This window comes from Chaetodon trifascialis, chromosome 17 (genome assembly GCF_039877785.1).
Source record: "Chaetodon trifascialis isolate fChaTrf1 chromosome 17, fChaTrf1.hap1, whole genome shotgun sequence".
NCBI lineage: Eukaryota > Metazoa > Chordata > Actinopteri > Chaetodontiformes > Chaetodontidae > Chaetodon > Chaetodon trifascialis.
In genome coordinates, this window is record NC_092072.1 from 6,683,240 (window position 1) to 6,700,058 (window position 16,819).

Below are 16,819 nucleotides of genomic sequence, written 5' to 3' on the forward strand. Positions count from 1 at the left end.
GAGTCAGCCACATTCCCTAAGAGACAAACCATGAAGTGATCGCTGGGCTTAAGTTTCCGTCAGCCATCTGTCCCCTCAATACTTTTACTCTCAAGGTGACTTACGCTGTGCACAGCCTATCACTGTCCTCAAAATGTGGACACAGTGAAGCTTTCAGCCTAAGAGGACGTAAAAACAAGCTACGCCATCCACAGAGTTACGAGATTTTACATTTCTAGATCGACTGATAACCGTTTCCAAACACAGTCACATACTAAGGTTCATTATCAGGCAGAGTAATCCATCATTACTTTAGCTTTGTGGATTCCAAACTCACTGTTTTCTTTCCAATTCCTCGGGCCAGACCATTGGAGGTTATGTGGAAAGTGACACTTATATCAGCCTTATGTAGTTCACAGTTAGGGGAAGCTGTATTATGCCTGAAATCCGGCCCGAAAAAATGTTACATTTCACTTTAATATTGTTGCCAAGAAAGGATATTACACTGAACAGCTAATTCGACTTGGCAGACCTTCGCAAATGGCCGAGAAAGTGGCTGTTTCTGTTGAAGAGCGAAGATATCCATCTCTGTTCTGACAGTTTCATTATCTATCAGCCTGGGACTGATTGAAATGTTATATTTCATCCATCCTTCCTTTCTGCTTTTTCTTATGAGAAGATCCAAGTGGGAATTACTTTTTCTGATATTTGTTTGATTGCACACTTGTTGTGTCTGCTCAGGCTTGTGGCCCTCCATATATGAGTCTCATAAAAGGTGTTAAGGCCCCTTTGACTGGACTGCCAGTGGGGGCAAAGCACCGGGCCTCAGGACTTGGTGTTAGTCTTAATGCCTAGTGATTTATGGCAACAATGTGTGTCTACTGGGAGATGGAAAGAAAAATTGAGACGTGCTGTCACCATCTGCTTTCTCTGGAAGAGTCTTGTAACTCAGGACAAAGCAGTTTCCTCCCCAGTCTGCTCTGTCTGAGTGTGAGCAGTTTAATTCAGCCCACAGCCGCAGAGCAGCAGGGAACCGTTGCTAAGGACACCAACACATGTGATGTTGTGCAGCGTTCAGTGTTGACACTGATTTGTCTTGGCCGATGCGTCCCTGAAATAAGCCTGTTACAGACCATTGATTAGCCAAAGCAAAACTATGAACATCTTTCAGAGATCAAGTGGATGAGAATCTCCCCACTGGCCGATTATTGAATCATCTCAGTGTGTGTTCGGACTGAGAGCAACCAGATGAACAAGTGGACACTTAAAATCCAATCAAGTCAGATTTGTTTGGAAAGCAAAAGCATGTCTCTAATCACACACAGACAAGCCCTCTGTATCTAATAATAACAAGAATAATAATAATTTAATATAAAACAGTGTAAATCATTGGACAAATAAGAAACAAAGTACAGGAAAGTAAGTAAGACTTAGTGGGGTTAGCTCACTGAGTAAAAAGTGAAAATAAATTAACATCATGAGGAAAATAAATTAAAGATTCAAAGCACAATACACAGATGCTCGATATAGTTTATCCATAAGAGGGGTCTTATCCAACATGAACCTCTTGTCATCGTCGTTTGCGTTTGGCGATAAGGATGAAAGAGTTCTTTCTCGACAGGCTTCAGTGAATATCTGTTCATCTCTGCCTCTTCCAACCCAAGCTAACCGCCAACATCTGGCTGCGCCTGTATTGGCTAAACCAATTCTTCACTTGAGTTCCCCTCGAATGATTGTTTGTGCATGTCGTCAGTTGTACATAAGAAGGAAGAAATGCTGATTGAAAAAAACTACTTAAAGAATCTTATATCTTGATGAAGGTACATTATATGGTATCCTTTAAACCGGCCTTCACCGTGGGGACAAATCATTGCTTGTCAGATAATATTACATCAGCGTATCCAGCTCATGTATTTTCTTAGAGATTAAATCTGCATAATGCCGGTTATAAAACATCTTCTGATTTTTAGCATTTCACCACACTGTGATCACAGGCAGAGTTGAAAATCAGTGGAATCCAACACCAGGTCATGAATGGGGCAGACCTACAAGTACAGCGTGCTGTGATCTGCATGTCTGTGATCAAAATATGAGCGGAAACATGCAGTATGCTGATGTGGAAATGACAGTCAGTCAGTGTCAGCTATCTGTGAACTCTGCACCTTTGAAGCTGCCCTGTCCTTCATGAGTCTGATCCGTTTTCCTGCAACATTTTCTGATGCAGATCGAGAACTACATCAAAGAGAACATGAAGACAGAGATGGCTCAACTGCAGCAGAGCGCCGTCCACAACCACACAGCGGCCATGTTGGAAATGGGCACCAACCTTCTTTCTCAGACGGCCGAACAGACACGCAAGCTAACGGACGTCGAGACACAGGTATGGCCTCTGAAAACACACTCACACTAATGCTCTCAAACACAATAAACAGTTGAGTGTCCCACTCGCTTCTCTCTTTACGTCTTTCTCATGCACGCCAGCACTGAGAGGATCCATCCTATGCTCCATTAACCCAGCTATTCTGCATTCAGCTGCCCCAAAAAGGTTACAGAGGACTGGCCAAAGGCAACACTGGCGCTATATAAATGCCTATCCCTTCTTTGAGTTACTTGGCTCGGCTTCCTTTTACTGTTTATGTGGAGGAGTTTGAGGAGGAGGTGATGGAAAGTTGTGAAGTTAGCGGTTGGTAATTTTTGCTAAAGTACTAAAAAGATAACTGTTTGCAAAGTTAAAAAAAAAAGATAATCATAGCACAGATGAATATCTCCTAAGTGTTACCATGTGTTGGGTGAACACTTGACAAAATGAAAACAAAGTTGACGGTTTATATGTGCCTCGAATGTGCCGTGTGTTTTTCCTCCAGTGTCTAGAAAGCCCTAAATACAGCCTGACGTTTTTGGTTTCTCGTCACGGTTTGGTGCACGTGTACACGATATTAGCCTGTATTACTGTAGCTAACACAGTATGTAAAGAGCCATAATAGCCTCGATATTACTTTTCCTCCTCTGTGTGTTTCTTATCATGGCAGGTTCTGAATCAGACGTCCAGGCTTGAGATCCAGCTGCTGGAAAATTCTCTTTCCACTAACAAGTTGGAGAAAGAGTTAATGGTACAGACAAATGAGATCAGCAAGCTGCATGACAAGAACAGGTAAACAGACAAGATGTCAAGCAAACAAAACAAAACAAAACACACTGGATAGCATCCATACTGCGGCAGATTGGACAAAGATACACTGAAGGAAGTAAAGATGATCTTGTGCAAAAAAAAAACGGCCTCCATTCTAAATACCGATGTTTCTGCAGGATTACGTAAACATCACAAGCTCGCTACCAGCTCTCAATGACCATTTTTCCAAAGCAATAGTCAGTTGTGTACACAACAGCATAATAAGAAGCTCATATTTTCTGTGATGTTCAGTAAATCAGTCTCAAATGCATGAGGCTACGCTTTCCACGCTGGACCACTGAGCATTTGTTGCAAAATCAGGCAATTAAAATGTGGCTTTTGGATACGTTTTCATGTCTTCAAATCTTGTTCTTTACAGTGATTGGTCTGCTGGGATTGTTTCAGATGATGTAGTGTTCAAAAGGGTTTGGTCCACATCTCTTGTTGCAGTGTCCACAGAGACTCCATGCAATCACTTTAAAGTGAGGTCTCTGGTGATTCTGACTTTTAAATTACTGTTGAGGCTTATCGACGTAGGTTTCTGAGGGCAATTTCCCCAAGCTTCAGCAATTTCTGACATTGTTCCATCTTCTATGTATCATCTTTTCTTTTTCCTTTACTGAATCTGTAATAGAGGGAAATATGATTAGCTTATGAATTTGAAGCTTGTATCATCTTTCATTAGGGGCTTGGTCATTTACCTCAGATGAGTCTGCAATGTGCATGATGAAGCATATGTTGTGCGAGGAACACATAGCAACCAAACCTACACACATCATTATTTGTATTTCTGTCTTATGGGAACTTCTTGTGTTTGTGTTCCCATATTGCTCTCTGGGAAATTGTTGTGAAGGGAGCACATCACTACATTTAGACTGTAATTATTCACAGTATCCATCACAAAGAACAGCAGGAAGTTAATATGTCCAGAGTGGAGGAATTTCATTAATTTAGATTTCATGGGCTATTTATGATTGCTGTATAAAACTGTAAACGACACACATCCCGACTTCCCGTCAGCCTCCTGGAGCAGAAGATGTTAGAAATGGAGATGCGTCACCGTGAAGAGCTGGAGACGCTGAAGCAGGAGAAGGGAAGTCTCCAGGCTCTGGTGGGGAGCCAGAGCGGGGTCATCAGGGAGCTTGAAGCCCAGCTGAGCCGGGCCACAGGAAACAGCACGGCCCTGCAGAGACAGCAGCAGGAGATGATGGACACCGTCCATAACCTGCTCAACCTCTGCTCCAAAGATGGAGGTAAGCTCATAAGAATCAAAGTCTTACATATTGAGTTTGGACCTTTTTCAACAATTCAAAGTATAAATATGGTTTTACCCAATAGCCATCATGAAAGAGCACATTCTGCCTGTTGTGTGGTGCTGAGGATGAAGAAGAAGAAAGTCATAAACTATTAGACGTGTAAGCAAATGTTTAACCAAGGGTAATCACTCGCAGAGCCACTGAGAACTGACTGAGCCCAGCAGCTCAAAGCTGGACCAATCAGCGAAATACCAGGAATGGTTTGGATGACAACAACAAGCAAGGCTGTGTTTTGAAACTGAACAATGTGCCAAGAAATCATGGAAAATCAGGACATAGAGCATGATTTACCAACTGCAGGGACTTAGATGTAGGTTGAGCTTAGGTGCAATTTGGCTATGCTAGCGGCACGGCTTTAGGGTTGGCAGTGTCCACTGGTCTATGTGTCTATTGGATCGATTGCCATGATATTCTGTATAGATAGTCATGTCCCCCAGAGGATGAACCCTCCTGATGTTGGTAATCCCTTGATTTTCTTCTCTAACGCCACCCTGAGATTTACTTTGGAGTTTTAAGTGAAATGTTTTAACTATTAGATGGACTGCCATGAAATGAAAGACATTCATGTGCCCCTCAGGATGAATTTTATTAATGTTCCTGATCCCCTGTGCCATCATCAAGTTTTAATTTGTCCAATACTGTGACCAAATCCCCTCAGCCTCAGCTCTGCTTTGTGTTCAGAAGTTAGCACGCTAACACATGGAACTAAGGTGAGGAAGGTAAACCTTTCACTCGCTATCATTAGCATGTTAGCCAGCCGGCGCTCGGTGCACTTCTATGTTGAAGTTCAGCCTCACAGAGCTGCTGGCATGGCTGGAGACATTTAGTCTTGATTCACTTTGAAACCCTGAAGCAAAATCAAGAACATCCACCATGCGCTGGCTTGGTCCAACCAGGCGACGAAAGGTTTATGTTTATGTTTCAGTGGAGGAGAACTCTTGTCAGTCATCTTTCAGCTGGTTATAGACTGATCCAAATTACGTCCGCCCCCCACTAGAGATGACCCTAACACGAGAAAATGCCTAGCGACCCTGAGCCAAACCACAATGTGCAAAAGAAAGTTTGTGGATTGGCTTTGTGATGCTTGAACCGTGAGGCAGCACTCAACTTGTTTTGGATTGCTTACTTCCTCTGGTCAGATGTTACAGCTACAACGCTTTTGATTTTACAATCCTCGAGATATTATGGTGACACTAGTTGTCTAAACCTTACCCCATACTGAGAGACACAGGGATGCACTGGCTATTAAATTCTGCACCAGTGAGAGCAGCATGAAGAAGGAAACATGGTTCTTATTGTAACCCGGTGCGCTCCTGTTGGTGCCTCTCATAAACCAGCGAGGTACTGCTCTTTTTTCTTTCCTTTTTTTACATTTCATGCTATAACTTTAAGAAGTCTGTGCACACGGCTTCACTGGACCGTCGAACATGACTCTGGCTATGAAGTAATAGGCTTATTTTATTCCTCAGAGTCTCCGCCTTCTGTTAATACGAGATCAGGGATTTCCCTTTTGGCCCTACGCTTGACCCGACAGCAGCGCAACCTTTCTTGCTGGTCACACTCTGAACTCATTTACCCCTCTCTCAGCCGTTTAAACACCAATCCCACTTGATCCTAACATTGGCCTTAAATCCCATTGGTCACAGGAGATTTGACATGAATGTCCGCGTCGGGGGAATTGGTTGCAACCTCATTTACATTCGTGGGTTTCCTGCAGAGACGCCTGCAGACCCCACGGTGCTTCCTTGAAGTTTCCCATCTGACAGGAAACAACAAGGGCATGAAGGGATGTTGGACTCCTGAGCGGATAACTACTGCACATGATTAACACATGCTTTGTATTTATCATGCTGCTCCCTTCTGTAATTTTAATGTTCCATGCAACGAAGGTCAGGCCGGCCCCTGCTCTCTCTCCATCTGTTTAGTCTGGATTTGTGTATGTTACATTTAATTACCAGAGGTCTTTTGAGACCGTTTTGGCCTGACTGGCCATTATGTATCATCTTTACATTCAATATGTGTCCTTATGCAACACTTTTGGCTCTCTGTTTCACCGCCTTTGTAATCTGCCAAGCTTGATTAAATTCTCTGCATATTATACTTTTCTAGCCGTTATTTTTCCACCAAGTCTGCTATTTTCAGTGTCAGTGGGGTCAGTAAAGCAGGGTACCGCAGCCCGTCCCCCTGTCCGTGATTGGTGGCTGCCTTAATGAGAGGCGATAGAAATGGAACGTGGCCGCTGCTGCTCTGTGGTTGGTCCTTTCCTCTTCCACGGTGGTGTTGAAGGTTGGGGCAGGCGTGTGGGTCAGAGGTCACCCCTTTCTTCACCCCAGCCCAAATAAGTCAATCTGTAATAGCTCCTAAGGGAAGCCCCGTCCAAAGGAGGTGAAGGAGTAGGTAGATCTCACCCATCATCTGAAGCGCTGCCCCGTTTTTCAGCGGCGTTTAAAACCCAGAAACAGCAGAGCTCTCTCTTTTTTCCATGTTTAGTGGAGGGCTTTTGTTTGTTTGAGAAACGGATTACTGTTTTCATTTGAGGAGAGGGTTAGCATTTCATGCCATGGAGTGGCGTCTGCTGGCATTAGGCGCTGTTTTGAAAACTGAGCATTTCCTTTAAAGCATGGACTCAATTCGGCTTTGACTCTGCGTTGGGGAAGATGACAAATACTTTAAGACTTTAAGTTTTAAGACTGAATCTTCATTTTCATATGCTTTCCCATTTGTCCTTCTTTGGCTTCTCCTAAAATTAAGGCTTCCACCGAGGTATTTTTGATGTGGCCAGATGCTGCAGTGAAGCACTTGTTTAGGTTGTAATCATTACCCAAACCTCATTAGGGTGCAATGAGCCACAAGCCGTTATTAACAGTAATTGACCTCAGATTTGGAACGCTCTGTCAAAAATTCTGGCTGCCAGATATGATTTTGTTTAACGGTGTTCTATTATCCCACAAAATGAGTGACATTCATCATTTTTACAGCTGCTTACTCAGACTAGAAGAGGGGGAATTACTTTAAAGTTCCATTAAAAGCCTCAAAAAATGGCATTTGCAGGTTGTGACGCCCCAACACGACAGTATTCACTTCATTATTCACCATGCAGACCGAATTTTTAAGTGCTGCACGTGATTATTTTCATGCTCCGCTGAGCAGCTGAATGAGTTGACACCATAGGTGCAAAGACCCTGCAAGGTGTGCCGTTATTGTGAGTCACCCGGGTGACTTTCATACGTGGCATTTGCACGCGTCTGCTAAATTAAGTTTTTGATGTATTTAATGAGGCAGTAGATTCAAATTCCAGTTAGAGTTGATAAATTGATTAATTGCATTCACCTGGCCTTTTAGGTCCAAATCAATCCGTGAAGCCTGCAGAGCTACAGTACTGTCTGTAGAGCAGTACGACAGCAAGAGTCGAAATCTCTTCTTCTTCTTCTTTTTTTTTTATTATTATTATTATTTTTTAAAAGAAGCATATTTGGTCTCTGGGTCATGACCACTGGCAATGTTTTTCACCAATCCAGGAAGTGCACCCCATCTCAAATGTTTCAACTCAGTGTTGGCTTCTTCAGTATTTATCCTGGATTTTTCCTCAGCCTGCATTTGAGTTTCCGAAAAATAACCATAAAACTTTAATCATGCAGACGTTGCAAGGAGCAGCTACTCTGTGCAGTCCAATTAAAATGCATTGACAGTGAGAATTTTACAGATATATTCACATCTATATTCCTTGGTACAGTATGTTGGTAAAATACATATCATCCACAGGGCATGTGATCCCTGCGAGATGTATAATTCAAATGTCTGTTCTTTATTCAGCAGTATATTAAAGGAAGTGGGATTATTAAATATATATTACTTGAATCTTATGAATCTTGGGACTCATTACCCGGAATTTTTTACACAGCAACCATAATCCTCTTCACATGTTAAGCAAGGACTACAAATCACCAACGTACTGTGGGAATGCACTGGTATTATTTTATAGTGCTGTGCATCCTTCATATATGAATACACCAGAGAAATTCATTGGATTTTGCATGGAATCACTTAAAGTCTTAATGGTATTTAAAGACTGATTATAGTCACATGGGAGCTGTGATGTCTATGGCAGTCCATTTAGCTCCATTACTCACTCTCTTTAGCTCTAGTATTCGGGCTCATTTGGCAAGGGCACTGATTTATGCAAACACCCAAGCTCTGCTGATCTTTTCACATGAACCCCCAGCTGAATACGAGTCCCCACTGAACCACAAAATATTTTTCTGTAAATAAATATTGCGACATAAATAATATTTTCAGAGCTGGGCAGCAAGCTGTTCAAGGGAGCCGCTCCTACACTGGAGCATCAAGTCCCTCAGAGGACAGTCTTCGTCCACCGAGGGAGATCTCAAAGGTGATTGTGAAATAATTGTCCACACGGTTACAGATCGAATACCAGAAAGTTCCCCTCTGACAAAGATCTCCACGGCCTCTAAAATGTGCCCCGCTGTCTGCCGGCTTGGGGTAAATTACCGCCTGACAGGGCCGCTCTTTGTTGTATTAGAGTCTGGAGCGCGAGGGCTCGCTCTGTCAACCTGTCACAGCAGGAGATTCTTGTCGCTGATACTCAATACTTTGTCAAAATGCTCAGATAATACGCCCAAACACACGGCCTGCCTCCACTGGGAAGCTCTGTGCTCAGGAGGGGGGGGGGTGGAAGTGAAAGCTAGGGATCGCTGACACATTTCACTTTTCCCTGACATCTTCTTTGACTCAACAATTCCAGAGAGAAAGGGAGGAGGAAAGAGGAGAGAGAGGAAAAAAGGGAAAATCGGAAGGAATTTCCATCTATATAACAAGGGCATGGAAGGTAAATATAAACCACTTGTTATAACAGGAACTTGAAATTTATAGCTTGTAGTATTTTGTCCTCAGCCCCTTGCTTGGTTTCAAAATAGTGCCGCCATAATTATCTACAGATGGAAATGGATGCAGCTGCTCAGTCAAAGTCTGAGGCCTCTCTCAGAGTGGGGGATCATCCAGCCGACGAACTGCTTCTCGCTCACTAATAAGTTAGTCGCCCTCAGATTTTATCTGCCCGTTATAAGATACTCACAATGAGACCTCACCGATCAGCTTCTGCCTCAGACTCCTTTTATATTCTCTCCTCTGAGATGTTCAGATCTGAAATATAATAAATTGGCCCATTAAGGCTTTTTTTGGTTATTTCCATTCTTGTCTGATGCACAAGGCTGCATGAAGGGGAACAGTTTTTAATAGCGTGGACTTTTTTTTCCACAGTGCTATTCTTGTGTCTGTATCTGGTGTATCAAGTGTTTATTTAGTCCCTTCTTTTAACACACAATATGGTAGCAGTAACACCTGAGCTTTGGCATCCTGGCATCCAACTTTGCTCCTCTGATGTTTCTGACAGACAGCTGGCATACGTGGCAATAAATGTCAAAGATGGCGTTAAAGCCATATATAGAATATGAATTTCTTTCTTTCTCCCCAGCAGGAAGATCAGAAAGGCTGTTGTAGACAATAACAAAAGGTACATTAACTAGAATAAGGCATTATGATTTAGCAAAAACTGTACCATTAATATACAGCAAGTACAAAAAAAACAAAAAAACAGTGGCATCGAGTAGTGAAACTACCAACTACAACACAGTAACCTGTATTATTGTGCAGATGAGCATTATAATGTAAACTCTGTGCTAAGTTAAATATTACGTTCAAACTAGGCTATGATTGAACTTACATATAGTTTGTGCAGCCCGCTGGTGCTGAGTGAGTTTTAGAGGTGCAGGTAGAGGTGTTTTTGAACTTTGGAGAGGGCTGTGCTACCTGTTTCACTGTACTTCCAGCCTTTATGTCAGGCTAAGCTAATGGCCTTGCTCCAAACTGAAAGGTTATAAATGATACTGGTATTAATGTTGTTGTTAAGAAAGGGTATTTCCAGAGATTTTGAGGTACAGATTCTCAGCAGTGGAGACCAAAAACAGTTTGCCATATCCAGTCACTCAAGGGCTGCAAGTAGATTGACGGCTTGATTTGTCTTTGTGGAACGTTATTCGAAAATAGTGTGACACCCATAATATCTTTCATGCCCGCAGTCGTGCCGAATAGCACAAAAGTCGCAGATGAAGAGAAGAAGTTCCGCGACTGTGCCGACCTCTACCAGGCTGGCGTCCATAAGAACGGAGTCTACACCATCCAGATCAACCCTCAGGAGACCAAAAAGGTGCGAAACCACAGCGTCGTACAGCCAGCAGTCCGCCGTGATGTGAAAGTGTCTGCCTTTTCCACACTGTAGGCTGCTTTTTAATAGATGGTTTAGAGGCTTTCACATGTTTCCGTTTTGCTCCGAGAGAGCTTAAAAGAGCCCCTGAGCACCACTGGGCTGATGAGTGCGAGTGGTGGGTGCGAGCTGGAATATTGAGAGCTGAAAATACACATGACAGCTTTGAGTTAAGCAGGGTGTGAAACAGATGTGAAACAGGACACTGAGCTGATGAGCATGGTGACAATTGTGTGTGTGTGTGTGTGTGTGTGTGTGTGTGTGTGTGTGTGTGTGTGTGTGTGTGTGTATGCTGTGTTCTTAACCTCTACACTGCTTATACTCTTGATAGATGGGAGTGATGATGTAAAAATGTACTTTTAAAATCATCACTTACTTTTTTGTCAGGAATAAGTTATAATTACTTCAGCTCTGGTGCATATTTTTTCCATTCTTCAAGAGGATGGAGCAGCTATTGAACATATTCGTCAAAACGGCATCGAACCTGTGTAGCTCTGTGCAACATTTAAATGTTTTTTCTACTTTTTCAACAAGCACATAGCTTTAGTTATGAACTGTGAGCGTTTCAAAAGAATCTCCTTTTACAACATTCACCTGGGAGAATTGATTGTCTATGTGGAAGCTAGCCAGCTAGCTAGCTAGCTTAGCTAAGTAGGTTTCAATTTCCGAGTCGAGGCTAGTTCGTTTAGCTTGCTATCGGTAGCGCTGGCTGTTTCTTCTTGTTCAAGTTATTTGAACACCTGCTGAGTCATTGGCAGCTCCCACACACTGATCAGCGTTGTGGTCGTCCCACATTGTTCGAAGACAGGGGTCTAGCTAGTGTTAGCTGCGGTATCGCACGATAAGAATCACAACATGGAGTAACATGGAGTGTGGGTAGTGTTCATATCAGAGATACAGTAGGATAATGCAAAAGGGTAACAACATCAACGGCACGTGTTATTAGAGCCTCTGCAAAATACCAGTGTAGAAAGCACTATCATCGCACAGAAGCACATATGTTAAAAAAAAGGGAAAAACATATACAGGTGCATTCGTATATTATACTGATATTAATAGAAAACATTAATTTGTATCTGAATTTAATTTCAGATCAACATAAAACATCAGCACTGTTTGTAGTTGTAGCTTTTTTTGTGCATATACACCATGAATGATGAGCTAGTCTGGGGGAAAATGATTCTGTCAAGGGTACTTCCCTAATTATACCCAGGCTGTGTTCATGTGTGTTCAGCTGCGTGGGCTGGCTGAGGTGAGAGACCTTCTCCACTCCACCCTGGGGTCCCCTCCTCAAAACAGAGAGCAACACTGCAGATAGAGCAACAGCCTTGCATTATCAGCTTACACACACTGAGGTCCAAGGTTAAGGGCCACATTACACCCAGGACCTCCACTTTGATCCTGCAGAATCGAGGCTGTCTGATGAGGAACATCTCCCGGGAGTTGGTGAGGGATAAGGAGCCGCTGATTAAGTTTGAGGAGGACACAGATACCTTGCATTCCCAAAGATTATTCATCACGAAAGCTGGGAAAAGGAGTGTCTAAAACCAAATAATTGTCAGAGTGAAACTTCATTGTTTGTTAATGCCGCTGAGAGTCACGTTGAATGTTGGAATCACTAGCTTGCTAGTTAGATTATGTGTTCTGAGTCCTGGAAACATGTACAAAAGACCTATGGGTGCTATCAGTGTTCCATTTCTTTCATACATGTGTTTTCCCACCCTCCCTTGCTCTCTCTTCAATTGTGTAGGTGTATTGCAACATGGAAACAGCCGGCGGAGGATGGACGGTCATCCAGCGCAGAGAGGACGGCAGCATGGACTTCCAGAAAACGTGGAAGGAGTACAAGATGGTGAGACAAGACAAAGGCGTGCACACAGACACTTGCCCAGCATGCAGACGCTCATCCGTATCTATTAAGAGCAAGATGATAAAAGAGGGTCTTTAAAGACAAGACAGTGACTCAACACACAGACTGAAAGCTGGAGAATACACTCATTCATATCCATTAAGCATAAATTACGAAACTGTGCGATGAGCAACACATCCTGTTTCAAAAACACACTTCCGCAGGGATATTATGACAAATCGAGTGTGCTTTTTGGCTACCATTGAACGCGCTGAAAAATAAGAGGCAGGATCCGCTGATCCAAGACCATTTGGAAAGTTTCAGCGTCGTCCTCTTCAGCAATAGCTCCTCCTTCGTTTTTGTATTAGCAATATTGTCAAGGGTGTCTGAGACTTGTTTCGCTCCTCAGCCGAGGCTTCGGTGACATGCTGTTATTCTTCCTCTTTTCCAACAGGAAATTATTACCTAAATGTAAAAACAACACATTTGTTTAGTCTCTATAGCACTGTGCCAGCGGTTTCATCTGTTTGTCATCAAGGAGAAATCTATGCATATTTGCATTGGGAGTGTTAACATTTTCATCCTAAGCTGTGTTTAGATAGTAATTGGATTTATTATTGCTGGCAGTTGCACTGCTTGTGTTTACTGTGTAAGTCACCTGTGTGCGCCTTCCACGAGCTGTGCGTTTATTGTGAAATGGACTATGTTCTTTCTATCCGTTGTAATCTTCCACTTTAATTATTTCCCTTCTCCACTGCTCTTGATGTGCAGTTTAGGAATCAATGGGAGAGAGTTTCAAAGACCTGAGAGCTCCCAAGTTAGATCAAATAAAAGCACTTAACTGGGACTGAACACTGGTGAATGAATGGTAAAAAAAAGTGATAATAAAAGAGAAGGAGAGCAAAAAGGACAACGGAGAAGAAGATAAAATAATAAAGGCAATGTGAGGCCTAAAAAGTAAGCACCAATGAGGCAGACATGGAAACCCTCCAGCTTTAAACAGGTGTTATAGAGAGCATGGAGTGCATTACAGTACATGAGGGCACACTCGTGGACCTTGGCTGACATTCACAGCGCTGATCTAAGGGCTTAGTATTCCTTTTCATCGCCTTAAAAGACTCTAGCTGATCAATGGTGTTTTATTGTGTTATTAATTTTCTCATTCTTGGTCTCGGTAGGCATGTGTTCATAGATTTAAAAGGCTTTGAGGATTCGTAAATCTTTCAGTCAAAATGGAGATGCTTTTTCTTTGCGAGACCATGGAGTGGATTTTGGCAACAGGGATTTGGTGCACACATTAAAATGCAATCATAAGACCATCTAATGGTCATAATTACATTACCAGTAGACCACACATCACTGGAGATCCTACAAATTATTTTCACAACTTTCATTTAAACATCTTAAAGAGCAATCACTCCCAGCCACTGCTCTACTGGAACGTTTAGCTAAAAGCATGACTAAATAGTTGAAAAAGTTAGTTACAATTAATGGACAAACAATTAAAAATGTTAGCTAAAAGTAGCCTAATGGATAAACAGTTGAAATCGTTAGCGAAAAGTAATGGACAAACAATTGAAATTGTTAGCGAAAAGCAGCCAAATGGAGAGCAGTTGAAATAGTTCGCTCAAAGTCATGAATTGACAACTAAAATGTTAGCTTAAAGTATGTATAACAATTGAAATAACTAGCGAAAAGTAGCCTAAATGATAAACAGTTGAAATAGTTAGCTAAAAGTAATGGACAAAAAATTTAAATTGTCATGAATACGCAGTCAAAATGGTTATCGAAAAGTATCCTAATGCATAAGTAGTTAAAGTCATTAACCAAAAGTATAGATATAGCCACATGTAATGAATTAATTGAAACTATTAATTAGCTAACTATTAATTGAAATAGTTAGCTGAAAGTAATGAGCTAACAGTTGAAATTGTTGGCAAAAGCATTTGATAAAGAGTTGAAGTGGTTAGCTAAAGGTAAAGGATACATGGGTGAAATTAGCAGCTAAAAATGACAGATAACAGTTGAAATACTTCACTAAACAAATGGATAAATGGTTATGCATAAATTAAATTGTGCATACTTAACCAACCTACTTAAGATTCGATTGTATGAAACAATTATTGTAAATGTAGTCACTGTTACAGGATGAATATTGTTAAATACTGTTCGGTTACAGTGCTTCCATAAATACATGAAAGCTGGTGCTGACAAAAGCCATCATCAGCTTGTCTGACGCAGTACGTCAGACAAAGAAGGATTTCTGTTTTATTATTGGACCCTCAGTGTAATTCTAGCTTATCTCTCTAATGCGCAACAGTTCCTGAGATTTACAGTGCTCAACCTTTACAATTACTTCTTTCCCCAGACAAAGTGATTTTAGCAAGTGTAACTGAAATGCAAACCAAGCGCTCTGTCCAACAATATGACTAACCATCTCCTCATCTTGTCTGAGCTGAGTGATGTAGATCAGGTTTGCGTGTGAAGGATCACAAAGCACCGGAACTATACAAAGGAAAACCGTCAACAGAGCTCGACTCCGAGCCTTTCCTCCGGCCAGGGTTCTCGAGATAAATCGCGGTCACAGTAGGAGGCATTGGATCGAGCTGAGAAGCCAGTCAGAAGGGAACATCTCATCAGGAGTGAGATCAAATGCAGAGAAAGAGGGGGGGGAAAGGAGCGAAAGCAGCGATGGGCCCCAGTCACTTTCTCTTCCACCCACTCGGCAGGACATGCCTAAGGCCAGAGGAATGCCCCATATTTACTTTCCCTCCTTCCCATTTCTCATCACCACACACGCTCAGCACAAACACAGACTTCTCCCTGGCTTTGACTCCCTCGCCCACTCTACCCCCCCTCTTTCCCCGTCTTTAATGGAGCGGTCCAGACTATCCTGTCAGAGCTGTAATGTCATCCTGCTTTGTGATATTGCTGCTGTCAGAAGCACTTTGCCTGTGACCGGGAGCCTCTCTGATCAAATCAAATACAAACCTTTGCAGTTGTTTGAAGGAGTGTCCGTGCATGCAGTATATATTTTGGGAAAGAAGTCTTAAAGTAATAATGAGTTTAACATGTGTGACTTGAGTGGAAGACAAATGGAAAAAGGTGTGTGTCTATTTCAGCTGGTACCAATTTAGAGACTTTTATAGGTAGGTAAGTCTATCCACGTGCAGGATCAAGCCAAAGAGCATGCTTAAAACTGCATAAAATATGTTAATACACAGTGTGAGTAATGTGTGCAGCTTTTTCACTCATGTCTGGAGAAATCAGACTGAGAGGCTAGGAATAAAAAAAAAATCTGCTGCTTCTGCTGATGGATAAACAACCACATTATTTATTATGAGGAACCGTTTGTTCTGATCTTATTTCTGATTGATAAGAAATAAATCAATAAATAAATTCGAAAATTCCTTCCCACCCATTCCACAATCCTCCAGTGTTGAGATTTTATCATTCTAGGAAAAGAGAGGCGATAGCAGCGAATAACTCTGAATAACCCTCCATTGTTGCAGGGCTTTGGGAGCATGTCTGCAGAGCACTGGTTGGGGAACGAGTACGTTTACCAGCTGACCAGCCAGAGGCAGTACGCCCTCCGCGTGGAGCTGACAGACTGGGACGGACACCAGGCCTTCTCACTTTATGACCGCTTCCAAATCGGCAGCGAGAAGCAAAACTACAGGTAAAAAAGCTCATGTTGCTGCTAGTAGACACAGAGGGGAACGACTGTTCTTTCAAACAAGGAACACACAGCCAGCCTTTCGCGGTGGCGGGTAAATATCCTCAGGGCTGGATGTGTTTTTGCACAATTTCAGTGGTGGTTTGAACTCCAGCCTCATATTTGCACCATGTGTTAAAGTGATACAGACATCAGGGTGAAATATGAATAAATGGATGAATCTACACATAACAGAACAAATTGTTCTTAGCCGCATTAGTAGCATGGCTCTGCTGATGGTCAGTCTCTCCACCTCTGACTGTAACATCTCAACTACTATTGGATGAATTAGCCGTGACATTTGGTGCAAACATTCAAGTCCCCGTCAGGATGAGTTATAATAACTTTGGTTCGCCCTTAACTTTATGTGTCCAGCACTTTGATGTAACCTGATGATGATGATGATGATGTTCCCATCAGCCTCAGCTGTACTTTGTGTGTGGTGCTAATTAGCAAATGTTTACATGCGAGGACGCTAAACATCCATGTTAAACATTACACTGCATGCTAA

At 42.3% G+C, this 16,819-nt stretch overlaps 1 protein-coding gene across 1 annotated transcript in view; it reads left to right on the forward strand.

Moving 5' to 3' along the window:
• angpt1 (angiopoietin 1) overlaps positions 1-16,819 on the forward strand; it is a 54,792-nt gene that overhangs the window by 20,309 nt on the left and 17,664 nt on the right. Inside the window, exons 2-7 of the mRNA XM_070985433.1 lie at positions 2,204-2,359; positions 3,009-3,130; positions 4,169-4,401; positions 10,560-10,687; positions 12,495-12,596; positions 16,106-16,272. Of these exons, the coding sequence (XP_070841534.1) occupies positions 2,204-2,359; positions 3,009-3,130; positions 4,169-4,401; positions 10,560-10,687; positions 12,495-12,596; positions 16,106-16,272 (908 nt within the window). The remainder of the gene's footprint in view (positions 1-2,203; positions 2,360-3,008; positions 3,131-4,168; positions 4,402-10,559; positions 10,688-12,494; positions 12,597-16,105; positions 16,273-16,819) is intronic.